Raw genomic sequence first — 26,526 nt, 5'->3', positions numbered from 1 at the left:
AAGGGGAAAAATAAAGGTCATTCTGTCCATCTCCATTTTCCCATTCCCCCTTCTTTTCTCCATTGTTTCTTTACCTCACACTCATGTGAAGCCCTGAGGCTGTGCCCATATTATAGCCAAGAGCTAAGATCTAAATTCCTTTCCTTTTTTTTTTTTTTTTTTTTTTTTTGTGGGTCACTTTAGGTACATTTTCAAATTTTTTCCCTTTTTTTATAATAAAAAAGTGAGACTGCCTTCACTGGGGGGACATTATTTTAATTGCAGCTTTTATGAGTTACAGAGTTTTTTCAAATAAACAGAAACCTCCCCCAAGCAGGATTACCTGTGCTTCCCTTCCTCTTGGCAAGGTAACTCTTTGGAAGAAGAAGAATCAGAACAGAGACTTTTTGGAGCGCCTGGGTGGCTCAGTCGGTTAAGCAACCAACTCCTGATTTCAGCTCAGGTCATGATCTCAGGGTCGAGGCATGGAGCCCTGCCTTGGGCTCCCCGCTCAGGGGAGTCTGCTTGAGATTCTCTGCCTCTCCCTCACCCTCTGCCCCTCCCCACACACACGCCCTCTCTCACTCGCTCTCTCTAAAATAAATCTTAAAAAAAAAAAAAAAAGGAACAGACTTTTCTTACACAATTCCTATTATTTGCCTGCTTCCCTTGTGCCCACTCAACTAACAATACCAAGAAGTCTAAAAAGTGAGCCTTACCCTCAGGAGGTTTGATGCCAGAAATTGGCATTTCTTTATTAAGGATCGAAGACTTACATTTTTTTTATAATTTTTTTAAATATTTTTTTTTTAGAGAGAGAGAACCCTTGCACGCGCATGTGTGAGTTGCGGGAGAGCAGCAGAGGGAGAGGGAGAGAATCCCAAGCAGGTTCTATGCCCAGCGCAGAGCCCAACTTGGGGCTCGATTTCAGGACCCTGAGATCATCACCTGAGCCGACGTCACGAGTCCAATGCTTAACCAACTGAGCCACCCAGATGCCTCAAAGACTTACATTTTTATTCAAGATTTACAGAGCTGATTGCATTATTAGTGGCCCTTTACCTTTACCCTTTAAAAACAGCATTTTCTTTGACGTCTCATGTGCTTTTAATGACTTCTCTTCCGTAGAGTGAAATGCACTAGTCAAATGTCCCATTTACTCTACAAAGCCGAGGCACTGTTTTTAGCTAACCAACTCTTTGGACAACAGTTTTTGCCCAGTAAACTTGCAGGCAGCAACTCACAGTCCTTATCGCCGATAGCTGCTTTCTTCCTCCCTTAAGTGGAGTGGCTTATAAAACAGTCAACCGAAGAATAAAGTTGCTGGCAGTTGTGTCTTATCCACGGTGATGCTGTTAGGGAGGTAACCCCATCACAAGTCCTCCCAGTGTCTTCCCTCCACCAAAGAGAAATTGGCTTGAGTCATTTTTTGGTTTGTGTGTGTGGCGGTGGCAAGCTCACTGAGGAGACGGTGCTATGACAATGTGTAAAAGAACCCATCAATTCTCACTCTGAGATTTCTCACTTAAGAAATGGTCTAGTCAAAGATCCCAATTCAGGGGCCCTGAGGTTCACCTGGTGAGAGAGAAGTGAGCTGAAGGACAGGCTGGGAGGAGTGTGGCCCAGGAAAGAGGTGTGAGGAACAGGACCACGGGAGGCAAAGAGAGGGAAGGTAGGGGCAGGACAGTAAGAAGAGACAGTACAGCAGTGCAGGTTAGTGCGAGAAAAACCCAGAGATTTATGTAACATCTTCAGGAGCAAATAGGCAGGAAAGGTTCTCCAGCCCACATGCATCTGTTCTGGAATCTGAAAATGACTTTGGAGGGTTTTGATTTTTTAGCAGTCCCTCTGCCTGATGTTCCACAAAGCTCCAGCACAAGGACCCCACTACCTTGCGTACAGCAGACACTCAAACATTTGTTGACTTTTAAAAGGAGGGGCAGGGGCGCCTGGGTGGCACAGCAGTTGAGCGTCTGCCTTCGGCTCAGGGCGTGATCCCCGCATTGTGGGATCGAGCCCCACATCAGGCTCCTCCGCTATGAGCCTGCTTCTTCCTCTCCCACTCCCCCTGCTTGTGTTCCCTCTCTCGCTGGCTGTCTCTATCTCTGTCTAATAAATAAAATCTTTAAAAAAATAAAAAATAAAAAAAATAAAAGGAGGGGCAAAGGGGCGCCTGGGTGGCTTAGTCGTTAAGCATCTGCCTTCAGCTCAGGTCATGATCCCAGCGTCCTGGGATCAATCCCCACGTCAGGCTCCCCGCTCAGTGGGAAGCCTGCTTCTCCCTCTCCCACTCCCCCTGCTTGTGTTCCCTCTCTCGCTGTCTCTCTCTCTCTGTCAAATAGATAAATAAAATCTTTAAAAAAAAAAAAAAAAAAAGGAGGGGCAAGGAGGAAGTTGGGGCAAATCACGAATCACTTGTCTCCCATAAGCCAGAATCTATTTAAACTATAAATCCAAATCCAAACCGCTCTCGTCTGCCTGGCCAGCAAGCCCTCAAAAGATCATGCCTGCTACTTTTTCCTCACCATGTAGGACACTGGGACATTTTGCTTCCTCATTTATGAAGATACCCTGGATTTTCCCATTCTTCTTAAAGCACTTTTTAAACAGAGAGTGAGAAATAGAGATGGTGAGAAAGGGTGTGTGTGTGTGTGTGTGTGTGTGTGTGTGTGTGTACGAAGCCTAAACAGTAAACTGGAGTCAGAACACCTGGATTCTAATCCATTTAGCCAGTAACTTGCTGTGTAAACTTGGCCCAGTCGATTGATCTGCCACACAGTTTACTCATTTTCCAAGTGGGAATAATATTTATTTTATATACCACACAAGGTGGCACTAAAGACTTAAAGAAATGATATATAAGAACATTTTGAAAGGATAAATTTCTATATCAGTCTAAAATAGAGGAATTAATTACTATGGTAAATGAAAAGAGGTTAAGAGGAATATTGTTGAATTAGGAGGAAACGGGGTGTCTGGGAAAAGAGAAAAGCCCCTCCTTCGTTTGACAGATGCCAGAAAAAGCCAAGACCACCGCATTCCTGAAACCACAAAATCGGTCAATACTTTCTTTTATCTCAAGACATCTCCAGAAAAAGGAGTTCTTGCTTTTCCCTGCTCTTGTGTGCCAGGATTTGTATTCATTTTGTGGTTATTGCATGTCTACCATATGCCAAGCACCGTGTTTGTTAGCTTGTAATTGTTCAGTAATTAGTCCTAGAGGGCAATCCTTGCAGATCTTCATAGGACTTTCGCAGGTCATCGCCTATATTCCACTAACTTTCCTTGTTGATGGAACTGTTAGTTCATCCTTCACCCTTTAATATGTTGAGGAACAGAGTCCTACCAGAATTCAGTGACTTGGGGCACCTGGGTGGCTCAGTGGGTTAAGCATGGTCTCTGAGTTTCAGCTCAGGCCACGATCTCAGGACTGTGAGACGAGCCCCGCGTGGGGCTCTGCGCTCAGCGTCGAGTCTGCTTGTCCCTCTCCCTCTGCTCCTGTCTCTCTCTCTCTCTAATAAATAAAATTTAAAATTAAAATTAAAAAAAAAATTCAGTGACTTGACCAAAGGCCACAAAGTAGTGATGATGAAACTAGTACCCAAACCTGGGTTTCCTGACTCCCCTCCTCCCCTTAAATATGTGTTGTAAAAAAATGACGTTACTGAGATGTTGGCGTGTAAGCTCTGAGGCACATCTGGTGTAGGAGGCATCAGCAGAGGTTCCCCCAGTCAGGGCATCCTCTGGCCCTTCCCTCCACAGGACTCGGATGCAACGTTTCCAGGTCAGTGCAACAGGAAGAGACACCCAGGTAACTGGAAGTTTAAGCCTCACCTGGAGCTTATATTTAAAGCCACACGGTGCTCTGGACAATGCCTTTGGAGACAGAAATCTACTCCTGCCAGTACTTACCGTGTGTCTGCATATCCCTCGGCCATCCTGAGTCTCACTTTCTCTATGTGCAATGATCATACGTATATCCACTTCACGCTTAGGAGGCTCAAAGAAGGCCTGAGGCTTTGTAAACCGACAGCAATGTGTGTTAGTATTAACTCCACCCCCCCCCCCCCGCGCGCCCCTACACGTCCGTACCCCCTCCACCGGGAGCATAAAACTTTTCCCCAACACCTGACCTACCCCAGGCCACTACCTCTACCACCTAGGCGGTGTGAATTCCAGAGGCCGGTTCCCGTGAGGCGGGCGCCCTCCCACCTCCCGCTCTTGTTTTTGTTTTGCGTTTGGGAGGGAGCCGATCTCGATCTAGGTTATCTCGGTCTTCCTAAATCTCTCTCCATTATCCGCTGCAGCCGCCTCCGCGGTCTGTCTAGGCAGGTCCGGCCTGTCGGTGTGTCGGGCTCCGCCCCTGGCTCCGGCCGCAGGTGCGAGCGTGGGTCCGGCGCCCCCCTGGGAGCCGCTCTCCGGCTGGGTTTGGGTCTGTCTTCTTCACCCTCAGCGAGTCAGAAACAAAGGAGGGGGGTGGGGGAGCGCACCATCTCCGGCTCCGCGATTCGCCCTTTATTCTGAACTCGCAACGTCAGCGGGCCGGCGGATGGAACCGCGGGGCGCGGGCCGGGCCGCCCACAGCGCGCCGGGCCGGGGAGCTGGCGGCGGGGGCGCGCGGGGCCCGGGCCGCGTGGGCGCCGGGATGGAGGGCGCCGAGGGGCGGGGAGCGGGCGTGCGTGTGTGTGCGAGTGCGAGGGAGGCCGGCCTTTAGTGTAACCGGAGCTACAAAGAAGGGGAGAGTCCGGGAGAGGGAGGGAGGAGCGGCGGCGGCGCCGGGGGCAGCTCCGCCAGCCGGCCCCTTCCCCCGCGCCCGCGCCCACCCGGAATGATGAAGAAGAACAATTCCACCAAGAGGGTGAGTGCGCCCGCGCCCGCCGCCGGCCGCTCCGAGGACCCCGGCCCCGCGGCCCCGGCGCCGCCGGGGGCTTTGTGCGCGGACCTGGGTCGGGGGCTTGGACTTGGCTCACTTTCCGCGCGCCCCCGGCGCCCCCTCCCCGGGCGGCCGGCCGCCGCCTGCGTGCGCGCTGCAGCGGCCCCGAGACAATGAGAAATAAAATAAAGCACCGCGAAGCCCGGCGCGGCGGGGACCGAGGCTGCGGGAGGGGGCGGGGGCCCTGGCGGCCAGCCGGAGGCCCCCCTGCGCCCAGGCCGGCCAGCCCCTGCCTCCCGCACTCGGAGTTGTGGATGTGGGGGCAGCGGGAGGGCAGCGGCGGGGCACAGAGCTGCCCGCGGTGAGAGCCTTCCGAGAAGTGGGGCGCGAACGCTGGGCGCCCTGAGTCCGGCCTCCGGGGGGGCGGTCACGGGAAAGGCGGAGAGGGGAGCCGAGGGGGGTCGCGAGGGCCGGAAGGAGCCGCGGGGAACGCGGCAGCCCCCTAACCGGAAGGTTCTGCTCTTGCTCTGGGGCAGGGGCTTCAGGATGGCAGTCACCCGTCCGCGCCGCCCGAGAAGGTCGGCTGGGTCCGGAAATTCTGCGGGAAAGGGATTTTCAGGGAGATTTGGAAAAACCGTTATGTGGTGCTGAAGGGGGACCAGCTGTACGTCTCTGAGAAGGAGGTAGGTGCCCTTTGCCGCCTCTGTCCCTGTTTCCTCTTACTCCCCGTTTTGTCCCTCCACGGGGGACTTACCGACCCCCTTCCCTCACCCCCCATTTTGTTCCAAAGCAAGTTCAGCACTTCGGTTGGTCTCTACCCCTATCGGATCTGCAGAGAAGGGTCACCCTTTCTCCAGAAGACCCGAGTTAGAATTCGAAGTTGAGCGTGCATCTTACTTCATGATAAACACCTTTCTGACAACGACCATAACCCCCCTCCCAAGGTGTCCCAAAAGTTCTAAGTGTCCCCTGCTGCCCCCTACCCTATCCTGGCAGCTAGCTGAAGGTAGGACTTTTTTTTTCCCTTGCTACAGCTGCTGAAAAACTCTGTTCAGCTTCTTCTTCATCCCTTCCCGCCCCCGTACCCCAAGCCCGCTAACCTCCTCTCTCCTGTCTCTAGCGGGGGGCACATGCAGGTCGTATCACACGGGCAGCTGCCCCAATCCCAGAAACCACGTACACAACCCTGGGTCAGTCTCATATGACCTCAGGCAGAGTGTCTATGAGTGGCAGTTATTTCTGTTGAAGCCAACGTTCCTAACCAGTATGCTTCGCACGCAATTAAAAAAAAAAAAAAAAAAAGGCAGTAAGAAACTCATTCTCCACCTTCTTCATAACTTCCCCCATTTGTATCAGAAAAGAGACAAATGGAGTCACAAAGCCCTGTCCGTCCCTGGGTAGTTAAAATGAAAACCACAGTCCACATTCAGAACCTGAGCCCAGATCATTGAATCCTCATTTTTCTCCCTTTTATCTCTATTTCTTGAGATAAGTTAACACCTGAGAAACTGACATTGCCCTCCATGAGTTGGAAGTCGTTCCAGTCCCTACTTCTGAGACTGCGTCCGCATTAGGCTAGGAGACTGTCCTGTACTCCCCTGGTTGGGTGGCCCTTCCTCCCCCAATCCTGTGTTCCCTCCCCCAGGCCTAACTGGGAAGTCCACCCTGAGTTCTAACCTCTTCTGCTTTCGGCGGTAGACTATATTTAGGTAAATAAATCCTTTTATGGTATCGAAACAGACACATGCGCAGTCCTAGAGAAAGTATTCATCTGAACAGATCGTGTCCCTAGGCAAGTAGGGAAGAGCTAAGCTGTGCCCAGGCCCAAGCCATCCCTCTTCTGGGTGTTTTGACCTGACTGTTTACGCTAAGCTGGGAACTTGGTGATGGAGGGTGGTGAGATAATAAGACTTTGAAAGCAGGATTTATTTTTAAGGGCCACCTCCACCCAATCCCGGATCCTATAGAAGGTTTTTCCACAATTTGCTGGCTTTCCAGTTTAAAAAATACTAGTAATAAACAAGTGTTGTCAAAGTGTATCTCCTGTCTTCCCCAAACTTCATAATGGCAGGAAACTCTGGTGAGCAATCAGGGAGAACTTCCCACACGTCAAAAGGGAACCATGAGAACAGTGAAAGGGTAGAAGGAACAAGACATCTTTTCTTGTTTGTTATTTGTCCAAAGGACAGAGTCTTGGAACAGATGAGCGTGCTTGCTCCTTGTTTGTGGAGGAAGGAGTACAGAAACAGGGGGAAGGATGGAATGACCTCAGCCTCCGAGGCTGGTGTCCTGTGAGTCAAGAGCATCTGACCGGTCATGGGGCCCGCGGCCCCCTGCTGAGAAGGGTGCAGGAGAAGTGGGAACAAGCCTCCCGTTACTCCTCTTCTTTGGAGCCCGTTTCCGGGCTACGGCGGGCCTGGACTAAGGGTGAAGCTGACAGTAGACTCTAGGCTCTATTCTGCCCACTTCCCACAAGCTCCAGAGCTAATAGAGTCAAGATTTTTTTTTTAACGCAAAGTATAATGTTTGTAATTTATGTGTTAACATAAGAATATTCCTAACCCTCTCCCCTCGAATTTTCAACGGTCTTTTTTGTTACTTCTCCTCATAAAGGCAGGGTCTCCCACCACCACCTCCACCAAAGAAATCCTTCTGTTTGTTGTTATTAATCGTTTTCCTCAGTCAAAGCGCACCTTAAGATCATGGGGTTGATGCATAGGAACAGAAGCTAGATCTTAGGGAGATCTCCTGGTAGAGGAAATTGGGTTCAGGGCATCTTTTTTGGCAAGGGACAGCCCCTTTCTGTGGGCCCAGGGGAAAGGGTTAGCTTTGGAAGATGAGTAAATGAGCCTTTGGGCATTTGGTGGAGGAAAGGCAAGGGTCTCGGAGTTGCCCGTCTTCCGTGGGAACTGGAATATACTCGTCCTGCTGTTTGTCTTGCCCCTCCTCCTACCACTGCCCTATCAAGGCCTAACCTCTGCCACTGTCTCCTTCCTGGAGCTCCTTGTCAGCCGTGTCCAAGGCAGAATACCCCCTCCCTTCCCTTCCCTTCTCCCTTCCCTTCCCTTCCTGTAAGGAAAACAGAACAAGTGACTCTGTCCCCTGGCTCCATACACACACCCAGCACTTTCCTCTCTAAGCGCTCTGGTGGCTGCTGATTGTCTCAAGTCTGAGGAGAAGGGCAGGAGGACTGATGCATCATCCTCCCTCCCTGCCCCACGTTTCTGGGAATTGTTCTTAGATACCCCTTGCCGACGTCTTCTCCACTTCCATACACAATCCCCCCGGGGCCTCTGGTCACTTAGAGCCCAAAGCCGGCGAGGAGGCGCGCCAGGCCCGCAGGAACGGGCAGATGTATGAGCAGCCATTGCCCCCAACGAGGCTGTGTGATGAGCCCTCCTCCTCTGTGTCAGTCCCCTGGCCCCAGCAGCAAGTCCGAAGGACAGGCAGATGCAAGACCAGAGCTGAGCCGGGGAGCGGAAGACAGATTCAGTCCCCCACCTCAAGGCTGCTGAGAACCAGGAGAACAGATGAAGTCACCTGCATGTGCGCAGTTCCCAGCTCAGCACTTGAGAGAGAATTCCAGTCAGGGAGGGTGGCTGCTTCCAAGGGAGATAGGAGACTACTTTTATCTGTTTGTTTCGTTTTAATGAGACATCTCTCATCCCAGGAAAACACAAGCAGCTCATTCCCAGGGTCTTCCAAGCCCAGGCTCAAAACGGCAGAGGGCGAAAGGGCTTCCTCATGGCAGGCTGCTCCTCTGAGCCGGTGACTAAGTCTCTCTCCTCTTGCAAGCCAGAACAATCCATGAGCCATAGCTTCAGAGTCCCAGGCCTGTGGGGAACACCTGAGCAGAGAGGAGAAACAATGGCGAGGCAGAAATATTACTGGAACGTGCTTGGTGGCACTCCACCAAGGCTGGTTGGGGTCAGAGGATGTAGAGAGAATTGTGGTCTCTGATGAGACATTTGGCAAGAGAGTGAAGAGCCAAATGCAGGCTAAAGCTTCGAAGGGTGGAACCAGGGTGCAAGAGAGACACCAGGAGCAAGAAGGGCTCAGTTTAGACCCAAAGTAGAACTTCCCGGCAGGAAGGTGCTGAGACTCTCAAACTGGAACCGGGGAAAGAAATAGCAGAATACAAGTCTGAAATGCCGTCCTCTGGGGACAGCGGAAGCGCATCTGTGTTTAGAGAGAAGTGGATGACTTCGGTGGCTCTCGAAGCCTGCACGGGCCGGGCCGGGTTGTCTCAGTACCTTGGAGGGCAGAAGGAGGGTATGAACTGCAGGTGTATTTTCAGCTTGTCTGAACAAACTGAGCGCAGGGGACTGCTGTTTCTCTGGTGCCGAAGCTCCTGAAACGAGGGGGCTCGATGGCGCTCTTTAGAATAGTATATGAGGAGGGAGTTGGCTCGGTAAGAAAGCCTGGCTGGCCCGTCAGTGGAGCGTGTGGCTCTTGATCTTGGGGTTCTGACTTCAAGCCCCATGTTGGGTGTAGAGATCACTTAAAAAATTAATAAAATACGGGGCGCCTGGGTAGCGCAGTCTTTAAAGCGTCTGCCTTCGGCTCAGGGCGTGATCCCGGCGTTGCGGGATCGAGCCCCACATCAGGCTCCTCTGCTGGGAGCCTGCTTCTTCCTCTCTCACTTCCCTGCTGTGTTCCCTCTCTCGCTGGCTGTCTCTCTGTCACATAAATAAAATCTTTAAAAAAATTAATAAAATATATTTTTTTAGAGCGACAGTGTAAACTTTTCATAAGATGGGGGAGACCAGAGGTAGCCTTTGCCTCCAGTCGCCCGCTGATGTTGACCCTGCTATTACCTCCTCCCTCTGGATGATAGGATTAACCTATTAGCCACGTAAGCCTGGTCTTTTGAAGGACATGACCGGGGTCAGAGTGAAGAGAGACATCCTGGGGCCCTGAACCAGGAGCTCAGCTGAAGAGAGTGGGGATAAGGGGTTTACAGGGAAACCCACCTAAGAGTCAGGGCTTGAGGGCTGCCCCAGGGCTGTGCCTGCTGTCAGGCCTGTGTGGGCCTTGGGTCAGACAGCTCTCCTGGCCTGTCCTCCCTCCCCTCTCCTTAGGCTTCTCCTGCTTCCCAAGACCCGTCTAAAATAACAGCCTGGGGAAGGCATGAAGTCATTTTATCCTCAGCACCTCCCCTCTAACCCTCCCCTAGGTAAAAGATGAGAAAAATATTCAAGAGGTGTTTGACCTGAGTGACTATGAGAAGTGTGAAGAGCTCCGGAAATCCAAGAGCAGGAGCAAGAAAAATCACAGCAAGTTTACTCTTGCCCACTCCAAACAGCCCGGCAACACGGTATGTCTGTCCTGCCTCCTCGGCCCTTGGAACAGCGGCGGCTTGCATGTGGGGGGCAGAGGAGAACACCTTCGCCCTTCAGGTTCTCTCTCTCCACTCTGGCTCAGAAGTCCTGGACTTGCTCTCCTGCCAGCTTCTGTTCTTTAACCTGAGAATATTGTGGCCATCTCCTTCCCTCCAGGCAAGCCAGCCTTAAAACTGTCCAACCACAGAGATCATCTCTCGCTCGCTCTCACACACACGCACAGGCACACCCGCACACATACGTCTTACATCTCTAGGAAGAAAATCACTTTCCTTGTACCCTGATAGGTGAAGTTCTGAAGCTAATTTTTCTTGTCTGAGGGGACTTAGGAAAGTTCCTGTCACATTCTGTTTACTCAAATACTTAAAGATCTTTATTTTAGTACCTGTCCTTTATCATTTATCAAACCTCCTGTAATTATCTCCAATGACGTATTAGTATCCATTACCCTTCCTAGCTCTTCTTTGGCCATTTCTGAAACAACCTCTGAGCTGTGGCATCTTCTAGGAATAGAGGCTGGTGTCCTTAGGTTATGCATGACTCCAGAAGCAGAATCTCTCTCCTTCTAGGAGCTGGGTCTAAGAGAATGAGATGATAATTCCTTATTTTTTCACTGTCCTAGTGAGGCACGAACCCTAAAACCCTGGCTGAACCAAGTGTCTTCCCCTCACAGGCTCCCAACCTGATCTTCCTGGCAGTGAGTCCAGAAGAGAAGGAATCGTGGATCAATGCCCTCAACTCTGCTATCACCCGAGCCAAGAACCGCATCTTGGATGAGGTCAGGGGGGTTCATTTGGAGGGGAGGAACACCAGGGCAGAGGCAGTAACCGTGACTCACTTAAAGGGGGAGATTATGGGGTGGACACACTTAACTTGCTATCCCCCATGAGCTACACTTCTTTAGCTCCCTTTGAAAACCCCATTCTCCCACCTTCTGAGTCTTTCTGCCAACTCCTCTTTCCATGCTTTGTGATGGATGGGGCCAACCTTGGAGACCCCACACGTGCAGTAAAGGCCTTGCCCTTGGATTTTCTCAGAAGCAGTTAATGGGGTGGGTTTATTTCTCAGTCCAGGCATGTTCAGGCCTCAGAGGCTGCTGGGTTGGGACAGTCTCTGAAGAGCACCCAAGACTCACAGTGCATCTCTTCAGGTCACCGTTGAGGAGGACAGCTATCTCGCCCACCCCACTCGAGACAGGGCAAAAATCCAGCACTCCCGCCGCCCCCCAACTCGGGGACACCTGATGGCTGTGGTACGTAAGATTGTAAGAAAATAAAATTTGTTGAAGGGCCAACTCCATGTCGGTCTGTCTCAGACAAGACTGTCCAGCCCACAAGAGGCATTTGTGGTACCAAGGTCAAAGGCTAGGGAAATCCCTTCACCCTGTACCCCTGCCCGATTCCTCCAAATCAGAAATATGTATTAAGCACCTACTATGAGTTCAAAAGTCCTTGCCCTCAATAAATGTATCATTCCTTGTGGAAAATGAGATCTACCCACAAGGAAAGTGAAAATAGAAGAGGTGAGTGCTATACCATGGAGTAGAAGTTTCTGCGCAATGGCGGCCAGCCTGAGGTGAGCAGCTTCAGGCCCTAAAGTCGCTTCCAGGAGAAAGGATCACCGTGACCCCTGTATCACACACGGTGTGGTTCCTCTCACTGTCCGAGCTCTCAGTCTCTAGGGAGGGAGGCAGTCGGGTAGACTAGAAAGAAGACAGGATTTGGAATCGGACAGAACCAGGTTGGAACCTAGCTTTTCCCTGAAGCGATTCCCTGAAGCCGCGCGTCTTCAGCGGGAAAGGGGGGCAGCCATCGTGCCTGCCTTGAAGGGCTGCTGTGAGGAAGGAATGACTGAAACAACATAGATGTCAATATGCATGAGGTGCTGAATAGTACCGGAATTCTTTTGTATTATTACAATATTCTGGAAATAGAACAAGTTTTACTTTAAGGCGAGGGGTTCTGAGCTCTGGCGGGCAGAGGCAGTTGCGGCGTGGGGCTCAGAGGACCCAGATGGAGAAGGACAGGGACTGTGCTGTGTGGTGTCGACCCCAGTCTGATGCTTCGAGTCCACAAGGCGAGCAACGCAGGCACTCTTCAGGAGGTTTAGTAAAACGGAGAGTGTGGAAAACAAGCAGGCGAAGTCACTTTGACTCACAGAAAGATAAGAGCAAAGTTCCGATCGCTATCGAAGGAGTGAGACACGGTACGAAGGTCAAAGGGCGCAGTCAGGCCGGAGGTCAAAGGGCGCAGTCAGGGCGGAGGTCAAAGGGCGCAGTCAGGGCGGAGGCTTCTCCCTTGGGGAGCCGTGCTGAGGCGGAAGCGGCCCGTTGGTCACTCCCGAGCGGCCTACCGATGGCGGTTCCTGCCCGCGCTCTCCCCCTCTAGGCCTCCACCTCTACCTCGGACGGGATGCTGACCCTGGACCTGATCCAGGAGGAGGAGCCTGCCCCTGAGGAGCCGACGTCGTGCGCCGAGAGCTTCCGGGTGGACCTGGACAAGTCCGTGGCGCAGCTGGCCGGCGGCCGGCGGAGGGCGGACTCGGACCGCACGCAGCCCTCCTCAGACCGAGCCGGCGGCCTGCCCCGGTCGTGGGAGAAGCCAGACAGAGGGGCCACCTACACGCCCCAGGCGCCTAAGAGGTTGACCCCCCCGGAGAAGGGCCGCTGCGCCTCCTTGGAGGAGATCCTGTCCCAGCGGGACGCCGCCCCGGGCCGCACCGTGCAGGCGCGGGCCGAGCACCCCGCGGCCCTCGTTCCGCCGCACCCGGGGCAGCTGTCCCGGCTCCAGGACCTGGTGGCGAGGAAACTGGAGAAGACTCAGGAGCTGCTGGCGGAGGTTCAGGGACTGGGAGACGGGAAGCGAAAGGCCAAGGAGCCCCCTCGCTCCCCGCCCGACTCGGAGTCGGAGCAGCTGCTGCTGGAGACGGAGCGGCTGCTGGGAGAGGCGTCGTCGACCTGGAGCCAGGCGAAGCGGGTGCTGCAGGAAGTCCGGGAGCTGAGGGACCTGTACAGACAGATGGACCCGCAGACGCCCGGCTCCCGCCCCAGGCCGGCCGCTCAGCACAGTCAGTACCGGAAGAGCCTGATGTGAAGGCCGGGCGGCCGCACCGGGCGGGTGGGGGACGCGGACTCTTGGCTCCAAGCGTTGCGGGATAAAGCTTTTTTATTTACCTCAAAAAAAGGGAAAAAAACCAACGCACAACCTTGTTGCTCTTGTGCTGGCCGGCCTTACCCCCACCCCCCTTTCCTTCCTCATCCGGGCCTGTTTCTGACACCAGCTGCCTCAGATCCGAAGCGGTGACCCCGACAGCAGTGTTAAGAAGCTTTCACCCAGATGGGGGTGGGGGGTACCCCTCTGACGCGGCAGGGACGTACTGCTGCTCCGAGGACATGGCTCAGCTAAGTTTGGGGGGCAGGCTTTTCCTCTTCCGTCCCATTCCGGGTTTGCAGTCTGAGGGTGAAATTTCAGCTGTGCGGCTCTAGCCCCGGGGCTGCGGAAGCCAACTGTCTGTGCTCACAGCAGCGACATCTGTCCCGGCCCCGAGTAGGGTTTGGGGGCTCCCACCAGACACACCAGCTTCTTGCTCACGTCCTCTAATGAGACTGAGCTGCCTGGATACCTTGTTTGCCGTGTTCCTCCCCTTCATGGCCCAACACCGACTCAGAGACCCAGTGCTGGACAGTTGGAACGGTGTGGTCCTTCGTGGGGGGCCCAGTGCAGGGGAACTAGGGGCGGCTGACCCCACAGAAGAACGCACTAAGAACGAAACTGATTTGCAATGCAAGCTGGGCAGGATTGAGGGGAAAACCAGACGTGTGCCCGGGTTCCTCTTTTGGCCAAGCGAGGTTTCCTGTGGCCTCTCCCTCTCCTTCCTCAGACCTCTCTCCCAACACTCATCCCGCCCCGACTTCAGCGAAACCTCGTTATGCTCGCGCCGCCAGCCTCCTGGCCAGGCTCGCTTGCGTGCTTGGCAACGGTAGCTCTCACGCTGTTTCGTTTGCTCCCTTCCTCTGAAGTTCCTAAGATCAGGTTAGCAACAGGGACAGGGTCCAGAGAAGAGTCGTGAAGGCAAGAGCTGAGTGGGTTTTGACAAGAAGCGGACAGAAAGCCGCATGAGTCAACTGAAGGGCTTAGAAACCACTTGGAAGTATGGGCACCCCTTGCTAGCCCCCTGACCCTCTTTCCTAGATCTCGCCTCCAAGAGCCAAGACCTAGCGCTTCTCTTGGAGGGGAGAGGGGAGACGGGGAACGTGGGGACAGACTGCCTCTTGGATGTTGACATTCAGGAAGACGTGGTAGGAGGGAGAAAAGGAAAAGGGTGACGCGCAGGCCCTTCAGTTCCCATTCTTCTGCTCTGATGTTGCTTCCACATCCCAAGTAAGCACGATGGGGGTGTCTCCAAGTTCAACAGTCCCTGCGGAGGACAGGTCCTTGCGCCATGAGCTGCTGAAGATTTTCCCTCGCTCTAGCTGTTCTCTAAACAAGTCTCTTCCCCGAGGAATAAGTACCCTGCTTGAGTGAGGGAAAGGACGGACACCAGAGGGCCACCTAAACTCCTGCCCAGGGTCTCCTGAGGTAGCGGGTGAGGAAATCTGGGTCTGCAGGCTTGCCATCCTCCACGTAGGCCTCCCTCTCCCAAACTCATCGTGTTCACTAGACCCACCCGTTGTCAAATCATGAAAATCAAGGTTAAAATATTTCCTTGTAGAAGTCCCCATCTTCGTATTAATTTTATTTTGCCAGCACTTTCCCTCTTCTTTTTCTTCCTGGTTGCTCCCACATAAGAAAAAGCCAAGAGCGAGAAGGACATGTCTACCCCAACGTGCCACCTCCCTGTGGCTGCCAGCAGAGCTAGAGGACACAGGGAGGCCCTGGGAGCAGAATGACAGGTGAGGGAGCAGAAAAGAAAGTTGGGGGCCCCCCAGGGGGACGGAGGCCCAGGCACCAGAACCAGGCCACAGGGGAGTGAAATGAGCCCAGCTTTGGAACCAGACAGATCTGAGTTCAGATTCTGACTTTTTCATTACGAGGCCCCACGCAAGGCAGCCGCTTTCTGTCGGTTTTCTCATCTGCGACATGGAGAGTTCTTGTTGGGCAGGCAAAGAGGACACAGGGAAATGCCTGCCTCCCGGCCGGCCGGTAACCAACTGCCGACACTCAGCAAAGGGCCACACGGCCACGCACCCGCCGGCCACGCACCCGCCGTGCCTGCTGTGCTCAGGGAAATGACACGGTGAGCTGGGGACAGCGAGGGCTAGGAGACCGAGGGCCCGGGCTTGGTCACTGCCACTTCGTTCTAGGGCGGGAGCGGAGCGAGTCCCCACGCCACACAGTGCCCACGCCCCTTCTTCAAGGAGGCGCAGCGCCGGGGACGGTAGGCAGAGGGGCAGCGCCAGATGTCCCGACTCCGGCGCTGGAGACGAGCCCACGGGGCCCCTGAAGGTGGGCAGACGGGAGGCCGCAGCTCGGGGAGCCCGGCTCCCCCTCGCCCAGACCTCTCTCCCCGCATTCCATCAGCCCAAGGTCTTCGCCTGCCCTGTTGCCTCCACTGCCTCCAGTTGCTGGGTTCGGGGTAAACGGGGAGCTGGAGCGACTGGCTTGCTACCCGGCTGCCCGCCGGCCTGCTTCAGGGAGTGTGTTTTCCTTCCTTGCCGTCCCTCTCCCATCGGTTGTGCCCTGTTCCTTTCTTACACAAAGGAACTGGAAAAGGGAGACTCTTTCGGCAGGCCCTAGGCGGGGGAGGTGAGGCAGCCCGGGACGCAGAGCTGGAAGGGGTGAGGCGTGCAGACAGGTGAACTAACCGCCATTGCCTATGTCGGCGGCCTTTTCCTCCACTTTGCCCGTTCTCGCTTGTGAAGTAGGGTTTGGGGAACGGGAGGAGAATGTCTGCGGTGTAGACCCGAAGAGCTGAGGGGTTCCTGTGCAGGCTATTTCGCAGAGCTGTAGGCTGTTCAGGGTGAGAAGAAAAGGGGAGACCCCCCCCCCCCAGTTGCTCTAACTCCTGCTCCCGCCTTCCGAAAGCCTGCCTGCTGAGCCCGGAGCGCTGAGCCTCGCTCCCAGCCCCTGTGTCAGCGCTGTGGTCTACCTTACTCGCCCCAGAAAAGTCCCCCCCAAATCTCTCCCTGTTCTACACCTCACAGGCCAGCGGCCCCGGCCCCGTTCCTCAGCCCTCGGAGCGGGGCTCCGGCCCCCTCCCCTCCCCGCTCCCGTCCGCGGCTCGGGGCTTTCTCTTCCTCCTTTCTTCCAAGCTCCCAGTCTCCCGCCACAGCAGCCAATCCCCAGCCCGCTCCGGAGCCACACCATATAAGGAGAGGTTGGAAAGAAACCCGAGTAAATGTGGGAGCCAACGCCACACACACACGCACGCACACACACGCACGCACACGCACCAGCACACTCACGCACCTAAGAGTTTGAGCGCCTTTCTGCACGTGACCCAGTGTCTACCCGTCTGAGTGTATGACACCAGTCTCACCGATCCCTGTCCCCGGCTCACCCCACCCACGGACCCAGGAACCTGTTTGCTATTCCCCGCCTTTATTCACGCCCCCTGAGACCATCACTCCAACCAGTTGCCTCTGACCTAGATTTTCTGCACTAATTACAAGCCTAACGAGATCTAACAAACACCCAACTTAGCACAGCTGAGACCCTTGAGGTCAATTAACACAACCCAGCTCAGCTCCGGAAATGAGAGATGGAGCCAGAAGCTCTTGTACATGCCTCGCCCCAGCCCCAACCCAACCCCGACCTTGGAAGCAGGCAGGGGGAGAATGCAAAAATTAGCAGAACCAGTTTAAAAATAGGCTCTTGGAGAGTTAACAAATGTGCGGAAAACTGCGTTAAGGTTGGAAAGAATACAGATTCCCAGCTCCTCCTGAGTTATCAGGAGGGTAGACGTTGGTGCAGCAATAGAAACGAGACACATAAGGCAGTGTTCTTTTTCTTAAGGACAATGTGGAGAAGAGCAACCCCTAGAAGAGTGGGTAGCACTAGAATCTTGATCTGCACCCCAGTCTCCAACTCTTAATCCCCCTTCCTCTTTGCTTCCTGCGTTGGACAAGTTGGGGTGGTCTCCCCCATCTTTCCGGCTGGTTTGGAATACCTCTGAAATCACCTCCTTCTTTCAGAAATGCTAGATCCAGCCTCACTCTTGCTTTTCCTTCTTCCAGATATTAAAACAATGAGAGCAAAGAGCCTCTTCTTCCCAGGAAACACAGAAGAGCGTCAAATAAAGGTGATGGAGTTTGGGTTAACAAAGCGTTACGACGCCCAATTACTGTCTTCTAGATGAAGGCTGGGAAGAACAGTCAGTGGTGGGAGGGTCTGGTTGCTCGTGCAGCTTTCCCACCCAGCAGGACTGCAACACAACAGAGAGAAGATGAGTAGGGTGATGTGGTCCTCGGTTTCCTGGGCTCCTTTCTGTAGGTGGCAACACAAGGCAGTAGAATGCTGCCCCGTCCTCCGTCCTCTGCGGGCGGGCCAGCTGTCCTAACATCATCTCTAGCGCTTGCGGCTCTATTGAGGTGGGAAGGGAAGGAGAAGGCTAGCGAAGTGCTCTCTGCCCGAGCGGGGAGAGGGACTTGGAGCCCCCTCAGGAACAGAAGGTCACTTCCCCCAGCCTCCCCCCAGCTCTGGCTGAGCGGGCTGCACTCCGCTCGCACCCTGCTTCATCCACAGTCCACACGCACACAGCAACCGGGAACCGGGTAGGCAGGACAATTCCCAGAAGCATCATGACTATGCGTAGATGGCTCCCAAATTCACTTTCCAGGCCCCGACCTGCCTCGGAGATCAAAGAACTTACAGGCACATGCCCATTTGACATCTCTACTGCAGTGACTAACAGGCGACTTCAAGTTAAGTAAATGTGGAAAAGCCTTAAATAAGGGTCCTTGCTGAATCAGCCTCCCTCCATGCTCTTCTGCAATGTCAGTTTACTGCTCCTCTGTTCGAGAGACATTGCTATTTCCCCAACGGCCCTTTGAATCTGGGTTTGCCTTGTAGCTTGCTTTCGCCAACAGAACGTGCCATTGTGTAAGTTCCAGAGCTTAGACCCTGAAAGGTCTTGCAGTTCCCCCACTGCATGTGAGAAGCTTGGACGTGCATTCTTGAGGATGTGAGAGCATATGGGGAAAGAGGTCCTGAAACCATAGAATCATCCCAGCATCCAGCCTCCACACAAACACTGGCTAAACGCAGCTCACCCAGCAAGACCCGAAGACCAACTGTCCGGTCAACCCACAGAATTGTGAGAAATGAATAAATCGTTGTCGTCTTAAGCCATTTAGTTTGGGGGTGATTTGCAATTCAGCAGTAGATACTGAAACAGAAATTGGTACGTGGAAGTGGGATACGGCCTAAACCCTAAAACACACTGGGCCCAGGAAGCAGACAGAGGCGAAAAGGGCAGGCAGCGAGAAGACTGTACAGGCTGGATGAGCCGGGAGGAAACTGCTGTGACTCCAAGCAGAATGCTAACAATACCAATGTGTTTTTCTTAGCTGTAAATGATAAGGTTATTGAAAGAGGAAGGAACTAAAGAAGGAATCAGTTTGCAAGCAAAAGTTGAGGGAGAAATAATAAAGAGACAAGAACAGTTTCCAGCCAGAAGAAACTGGAGAAGTTGAAAATCTTGTGCACTGTTGGTAAGAATGTAAAATGGAGCATCCGCTGTGGAAAACAATAATAAAAACAGAATTATCACATGATCCAGCAATCCCACTCCTAGTATATACCCCCAAAAATTGAAAGCAAGATCTTGAAGAGATATCTGCTCACCCGTGTCTATAGCAGCATTATTCATAATGGGCCAGAGATGGAAGTAACTCGTGTCCATCAAAGGATGAATGGATAAACGAAATGCACCATATATACAGAAAATGAAATAGTAACCAGCCTTTAAAAGGAAGGAAATCTGTCATATACTACAATATGAATGAACCTTGAGGATATTTTATTTTATTTTATTTTATTATTTTATTTTATTTTATTTTATTTTTAAGTAGGCTCCATGCCCAGGGTGGAGCCCAGCGCAGGAACCTTGAGGACATTATGCTAAGTGAACTAGGCCAGACACAAAAAAACAAATGCTGTATCATTCCACTTATATGAGGTCTCTAAAGTAGTCAGATTCATAGAAACAGAAAGTAGAATGGTGGTTTCCAGGGGCTGGGGGAAGGGGGAAATGGAGAGTTGTTGTTTAACGGGTACAGAGTTTCCATGTTGCAAGATGAGAATGTTCTAGAGCTGGGCTGCACAACATTGTGGATATGCTTAACACTACTGAACTGCACACTTAAAAATGGATAAGATGATAAATTTTATTATAGGTCTTCTAACCACAGTTAAATATAAAACTTTTTAAAGACACTTAAAAAAATGTCATGATCCCTTGCCCAGTTCCTACACCTGAAATTGTTTTCAGACCTGAAATCTATTGAATGAAAAAGTGGATGAGTCCCCAGGAGGAAGGACCGTACAGCAAGTAGATATTGTAATAATTCCACCAGTCCTTCTCCCAAAGGGACTTAACAGCCATTTACTTGGGCAACGGTGAACTAGGGGAGGGGGAGTATCCAGCATGACCTAGGGTCTAAAATGATACTGGTATTCAGACACCTGAAATGTCATTGTGGACATGGACTACTTGGTGAATTAGACTGATGGACTCCTGGCCCATCAAAATGGAGTCCTGGCTGAAGTCGGTCTTAAGATGCTCCACGGGTCCATGGCCCCACCTGGTGGTCATTGCCCCAGTTCCTGAAAGAGTAACTGGAACTGATTTTGGCTGTTGGGTAATTGGTTTATGTGGTAACACCTATCACAGTGGGGAAGCTTCTGAAATCTCCCTCTCTCCCCACTCTCACACCCCTAAGGCAAGATGGTAAATAAAAAACAATATCCCAGAACAAACTAGTGGTTGCTAGAGAGAAGGAGACTTGGAGGGATGGGCAAAAAGGGTGAAGGGGTGTGGGAGGGGGTGGCATAGGCTTCTAATTATGGAATAAGTCATGGGGGTGAAAGGTATGGCATAGAGAACACAGTCAATGGTATTGTAATAGTGTTGTGTGGTGACAGATGGCAGCTGCACTTGTGGTGAGGACAGCGTACATGCAGGTTGTCCAATCACTACGTTGTGTACTGCAGCTCATGTAACATCGTGTCAACTACACTTCGACTTACCATGTGGGCTCCACCATGGCTCCCAAAGGCAGCTCCAAGCAGCGTTCCGAGGAGGAGCTGATCCTGCAGGATTTCAGCTGCAACCTCTCACCCAAGTCCTCCTCCTCGGGGACACCTTCATCGTGTCCACCATCCCTAGTAGCACAGAAGAGGGAGGATGCTGTTCCCAAGGAAGTGACTCTGAAACTTTCTGAAGCTGATAACAGAAAGATGTCTCAAAAGGAAAAAGATGAAAGAAACTCGTGGAAGAAGAATGAAGTTCTGACAATGAAGCTACAACACTTTCCATCTTCTGTAACAACACCTATTCCTGGTCTTGGTCGTTGTTGTTTCCTTCTTTATGTTGACAGACTTCAACCCCACGGTGAACTATGTTTTGTCCATAAGTGTTTCATCAGGCCTCGAGCCCTCCTGTCTACTGGCTCCAAGTAGACCGTGCCGGCTTTGCCCCCTGGCTTTGTAGCTACGGGTGGCCTGTGGAATATGGAAAAGCAGAGGGGGGTCAGGGTGAGAGACACACAAGATGTTTCTATAGTCCACCGATGGAGGCTTGAAAAACCCAACAAAATGTAATTCGATATTTGTTTATTGGCTTTTTTTTTTTAAGATTTATTTGTTTATTCGACAGAGATAGAGACAGCCAGCGAGAGAGGGAACACAAGCAGGGGGAGTGGGAGAGGAAGAAGCAGGCTCATAGCGGAGGAGCCTGATGTGGGGCTCGATCCCATAACGACGGGATCACGCCCTGAGCCGAAGGCAGACGCTTAACCGCTGTGCCACCCAGGCGCCCCATATTGGCTCCTTTTTGACAGATTGTTGAAATTAAATGAATTGAAAGGGGAAAAAATAAATTTATATATATATATATATATATATATATATCCCATTTTGGAGGGAAGACAGAAATCAGCACCACCCTTAAGGATCTCGAGGGATAGTGGTCTCTAACATACCTCTGTGTGATTCGCCAGTCTGGTTCCTACAGAAAACAGATGGATCCTGGAGAACAAGCCCTGACTGCGGCCGCCTCACTGGCTGCGGTCTTCTTGCTACGGCACATAAATCTGGCTTCAAGTACATGACCTGTGGCCATCGTTGTAACATATACACTCTTCTCTGTCCCAATCAGAAAGAGGATGAGAAGCAGCATTCCCATAGACCGAGCAACGTTCATTTAGCTTTTCCCCCGGCTACCACAACTCTCTCCATCTCTGTCATGATATATTCAGAAAAGATCTAGACCGTGTGGACATCCCAGAGAGTACCGCATCCATCCGCCGCATCAATGACCTTGAGCTGACGGGAGAGAATGGGCAAGATGTGGCTAGCCCCGGGAAGCCTTGGTAAGACACACTCACTCAAGAGGGTGCGGTATAAACTCTATGAAGATTCTAGGGACCTCCCCCAGCAGTAGTTTGGGGGATCCAGGGGTCAGAGGCACGCTAGGACATCTGCTATAAAGACAGACTGCTGCATATTACATCCACAAAGGAAACACAACACCTCGTGGATCTCTTTGTTCTGGAGACAATACGTTCGATACCTAGGAATACTGCTCTGGCCCCTATCCGGGGTGACGTGCAAGGTGGTGGCTTCGAGTGGGGACTGAGACAGGGATGTGAAGCCTGCCCAGCAAAAGGGACAGAATGCTACTGAACACGTGGGGAAGGAGTACGTATGGAACTCGGGTGATCCCCACGGGCTCCTCCTGGCTCCGTTGCCTCGCTGTGATGTGAAAGGCGAGCCCAGCACAGCCTGTGAAGGGTGAGGTTATCGGGGGCTCAGACCGCCTCAAGAATAAGGGTTCGGGTTACTCCACCAGGCAAGCCATCAAGACCAGCAGAGATGAGAGTGGAAGAGCCTCTGGCAGAGAGGGAGAGTGGAATTTGGAGTGGGTAACGGAGCAGGGAGTAAGTTATTGGTTGCAGCCCCAAGACCAGCCAGAGCCAGAGCCTGTGGTTAATCCACAGACCCTCCTTTTCTGAGTCCCTTTCGGAAGAGCACTCACTAGGACCCCGGAAGGGCTACCCGCCACCCCCTCCCTGCGGGAACGGATCCACGTGGCACATGGGAGGGACTGTGGTAGCCATGGGGGTGCCCCGCTTGGAACTGTCTTCGGGACACAGCTTGCTGATCGCTGCAAGAAGTGCACTCAGCTGGCAGCCTCTAGCTGGTAGACACTTCAGAATCTGTCTCAGCTCTCAAGCCGGGCGCACTCCTCCCAGGCAGCCCCCCACCAAGGACTGAGAGCAGCGTGAGGGGTCCCTAGGGTCAGGACATTTCTGCCCAACGGCAACTCCTCTCACAAGACACCTTTGCCCTGGAGTTCCCCAAGATTTTATCTGCATTTCAGACTGAGGCCCTGCTCTCCCTGACCAATCCTGCTTCCTCTCCCCTGTCCTTTCAGAGACATGCCCCACCTCTGTTACCTCTTACACTCCCCACTCCTCAGCGCCTGCTGCCCAGAGGACCCAACCAACGTACCTTCCTTCTCTTGCCCTCGCCAGCGCCACCGTGAATCACCTGCAAGGCACGTGGCTCTACCTTAAAAGCATATCTAGCATCCGACCATTTCTCTCCTTCCTCTGCCGGGCCCTCACCTGAGTAACACGGTCTCCTGATGGTCTCTCTCTGCTTCAGCTCTTCCCCATTCAGCAGCTTGAATGTCTTCTTAAAGCAATTCTTGCAACTTGCCTATTGAAAATCATCTAAGCTTCATGTCACTCTTAAAATAAAAATCCAATAAAAATCCAAACTCCTTTTCCTGGAAAATAAGGCCCTTCCTCATCTGACCCATGCCCATCTCCCACCTGATGTTATCCCGACCCAGCCTCACAGACCCACTTTCTATTCTTCCAACACACCAACCTCCTTCAGGCGCTTCGCCCTTGCCAGACTTCTGCCCAAAAAACACCCTAGTTCTCTTCCTTACAATCTTTAGCCAGATGTCAGCTCTTCTGAGAGCTCTTTACTGGTCACCCTCATCTCTTCCAGTGGAAGCACCCCTTCCGACGGACTCGCTCCCTGCCGCATCGCTATCTGCTTCCTTCAACTCCTTCTGACAATGACCACAGCCTAATCATCTGCCACTTTCGCCTTTTCATTCTGTCCCTCCCTGAGTAGAATAGGGGCCTCACAGGGGCAGGGCCTTGACTCATTCACCGTTGTCTCCCTCGCACTCTGCGTACAATACATAAACACAATAATTATTTGTGTAATGAATGACTGAATAAAGTCTTGCCTGTCCCACCCACATCTCTACTGCATTCATCCCCACCGCTGACTTCCGTGCGGGTAGTAGTAAGACATCTTGACGGCCCATCACAGTTTGTAAATAGCATGTGTTTTACACACATCAAGAATTAACCCTATGAGGAAAATAGAAGAGGGATGACCCCCAAATTAGGGGAAAAACAAAACAAAACCAAACTCTGAGGACGCCTGGGTGGCTCAGTTGGTTAAGAATCTGCCTTCGGCTGAAATCATGATCCCAGGGTCCTAGGATCGAGTCCTGCATCGGGATCCCGGCTCAGCGTCTCCCTCTGCTGCTCCCCCTACTTGCGTGCTCTCTCTCTCTTTCTGGCAAATAAATAAAACAAACAAACAAACAAAAATCTAAAAAAACAAAAAACCCTGAAGCTGACAAAAGTAACCAAGCTAGAAAGTGCCAAAATCTAAATCTAAAATCAGGTTTTGGGAAATGCAATGATGTCCAACCCCAGTAACCCCCAGTAACCACAGGTAGACCAAAGTTCACAGGTTAAGGGCACCGTCCTCACAAGGCTGCCCTCACTTCAGTCACCAGTCACAAGTCCAGGGGTCCTACTACCTCCTCAAGATAATTTGCTAGAACTACTCACAGAACTCAGGAAAGCACTATACTTACATTTAAAGGTTTGGGTTTTTTTTTTCAGATTTTATTTATTTATTTGAGAGACAGTATGAGTGGGGGGAGGGTCAGAGGGAGAAGGAGAGGAAGAAGCAGTGGAACCCCACTTAGTGTGAAGCCCAACACAGGGCTCGATCCCAGGACACTGGAATCACGACCTGAGCTGAAGGCAGATGCTTAACTGACTGAGGCACCCAGGCGCCCCACAGGTAAAATTTTATTATAACAAAGGGATACAAATCAGAACCAGCTTAAAGAAGAGACAGATGGGGGGTGCCTGGGTGGCACAGCGGTTAAGCGTCTGCCTTTGGCTCAGGGCGTGATCCCGGCGTTCTGGGATCGAGCCCCACATCAGGCTCCTCCGCTGGGAGCCTGCTTCTCCCTCTCCCACTCCCCCTGCTTGTGTTCCCTCTCTCGCTGGCTGTCTCTATGTCTGTCGAATAAATAAATAAAATTTAAAAAAAAAAGAGAGACAGATGGGGTGAAATGTGGGAGGGGCCCAAACACAAAGCTTCTCGTCACCTTCCATGAAGTCCTGGACGGCTTCACCTCCTCCTGGTTACAGTGTGTGACAATCCTTGAGTGTTGCCAACCAGGGACACTTATCCAAGTCTTTGGTGTCCAGGGTTTTTACTGGGGCTCAGTCCCACACCGCCCACACTGCTGACGCACAGGCTTCGGCTCCTCTGAGAGCTGCATGTTCCAAAGCCGTAACAAATACACTGTCCGGTGGCCAACCCCACCCCCACAGCAAAGACACCTTATGAAGCAGGACATTCTAGGTGCCTTGAGATCATCTCCCGGGAGCAGAGGGCAAAACCATACCTCTGCTTCAACTCTTCCCTTTAGTTTGGGTAAAGTTAATTCTTCACTATATCGAGGAGTTTTGCTCTTCTTCTCCTTTTTTTTTTTAATTCCAAATCTAGCGCTCGAAAGACACCGTCCTGTCTAATCTTTGATCTCTAAGTGGTTGCCCCATCCTTCCTCTCTCAGAATCTGCTGGAGGTCTCATTTGCCCTGGAGAACTAAGAAGGACGAGCAGACCAGCAACCAGTTGTGGCCCCCAAATAGCAAGAGGACTTCTGTAAGCAAAGTCTTCATTATCAAGCAAGAAATACGCTGTTTACAGAGGAAATCATTACAAATTCTCTTTTTTCACATGATGCTGTGGTGTCTGTTAGCAAGGAAAAGACCAAAACAATGCTGGGCAGTGACATCAAAGTAACGGAACGCCGCAGTCTACCTGACATTCTCGCTGGTGCACTACGGCACAGCAGTCGGTAATGTCCCGCAGATTACTATGCCAAGAAAATGCCAGTTACTTACTGGAATGTGAACTTCAGATGATTTTCACTGATGGGGTGCATTACACGCACGGGTATGTGTGTACGTGGCTTCCTTCTCCCACTTTTCACAAAAGTCAACTGTGATTATTACCTTTAGAGTAAAAGTTATCACCATGCTGTCATTAAAAACCATTTATTAAATCTCCAAATTGCAAAGTATGTTTATCTTTGATTGTAACTGTTTATTTACTTTTCTCCCAACTAGATGCTGATCAGCTTACAAAGATACTCAATAAATGCAGGGGGGGGTAGCTTTGGGAGGGGGGTGAGAGAGAAAGAGTGAGGGGAAGGGGCAGAGAGAGAGAGAGAGAGATTCTTAAGCAGGCTCCATGACCAACCAACACAGAGCCCGACGTGGGGCTTGATCTCACAACCCTGAGCCGAAACCAAGAGTCAGATGCTTAACCAACTGAGCAACCCCGGCGCCCCAATAACTGTTTTGTAACGAACGTCCTCACAAGTCATCTACTTTGAATTTTAGAAAAAGATAATGACAAATGCACAAGAAGAGCATCATAAAAGCCTAATAACAACAATGAAAGTATAAAAAGGGCATTGAGCTTGTTGACCAAGAAGCCAGGCTCCCATTCTGGCTCTGCTCCTTACTGGGTGTTCAACTTGGGGCAGGTCTCAATTCCTAAATCTATTTCCTCATCTGCAAAGTGGAATTACTCCTATTTGCTCGGCTTACCTCGTAGGGTTATCATAAGAATAAAATGAGTCCAGGGCGCCTGGTCGCTCAGTCAGGTAAGCGTCTGCCTTTGGCTCAGGTCATGATCCCAGGGTCCTGGGATCGAGTCCTGCATCAGGCTCCTTGCTCAGCAGAGAGCCTGCTTCTTCCTCTGCCTCTCTCTCTTATGAATAAATAAAATCTTAAAGAAAAAAAAAAAGAACGAAATGAGCCCATGGA

The 26,526-nt window shown here is 51.9% G+C and overlaps 1 protein-coding gene and 1 pseudogene across 2 annotated transcripts; both read left to right on the top strand.

The window, feature by feature from the left end:
- The first annotated feature begins 4,616 nt into the window (after nt 1-4,616).
- PLEKHO1 (pleckstrin homology domain containing O1) lies at nt 4,617-18,478 on the top strand. Of its 2 annotated transcripts, none has more exons than XM_026486713.4 (7): nt 4,617-4,837; nt 5,389-5,535; nt 10,029-10,169; nt 10,868-10,972; nt 11,345-11,446; nt 12,582-15,085; nt 17,369-18,478. In XM_026486713.4, the coding sequence occupies exons 1-6, from the start codon at nt 4,808-4,810 to the stop codon at nt 13,284-13,286; spliced, it is 1,230 nt and encodes a 409-aa protein (XP_026342498.1). In that variant the 5' UTR covers nt 4,617-4,807; the 3' UTR covers nt 13,287-15,085; nt 17,369-18,478. The 2 variants fall into 2 exon arrangements, with proteins under 2 accessions (XP_026342498.1, XP_057166290.1); XM_057310307.1 differs by having other exon boundaries at nt 12,582-15,429.
- A 1,708-nt stretch (nt 18,479-20,186) lies between these two features.
- On the top strand, nt 20,187-20,813 carry LOC113246201 (translocon-associated protein subunit gamma-like; annotated as a pseudogene).
- The last annotated feature ends 5,713 nt before the right edge of the window (nt 20,814-26,526 follow it).

The sequence above is a fragment of the Ursus arctos genome, unplaced genomic scaffold (genome assembly GCF_023065955.2).
Source record: "Ursus arctos isolate Adak ecotype North America unplaced genomic scaffold, UrsArc2.0 scaffold_12, whole genome shotgun sequence".
NCBI classification, from domain to species: Eukaryota; Metazoa; Chordata; class Mammalia; order Carnivora; family Ursidae; genus Ursus; species Ursus arctos.
The sequence above is the reverse complement of the archived record's forward strand: the minus strand, read 5'-3'. Positions and strand labels throughout refer to the sequence as shown.

Bases quoted from the DNA above. Each gene is read 5' to 3' on its own strand.
- PLEKHO1 (XM_026486713.4), top strand. From the start codon at position 4,808: ATGATGAAGAAGAACAATTCCACCAAGAGG. The intron at 10,170-10,867 runs GTATGTCTGTCC...TTCCCCTCACAG, and splicing joins CCAAACAGCCCGGCAACACG to GCTCCCAACCTGATCTTCCT. The intron at 10,973-11,344 runs GTCAGGGGGGTT...GCATCTCTTCAG, and splicing joins AGAACCGCATCTTGGATGAG to GTCACCGTTGAGGAGGACAG.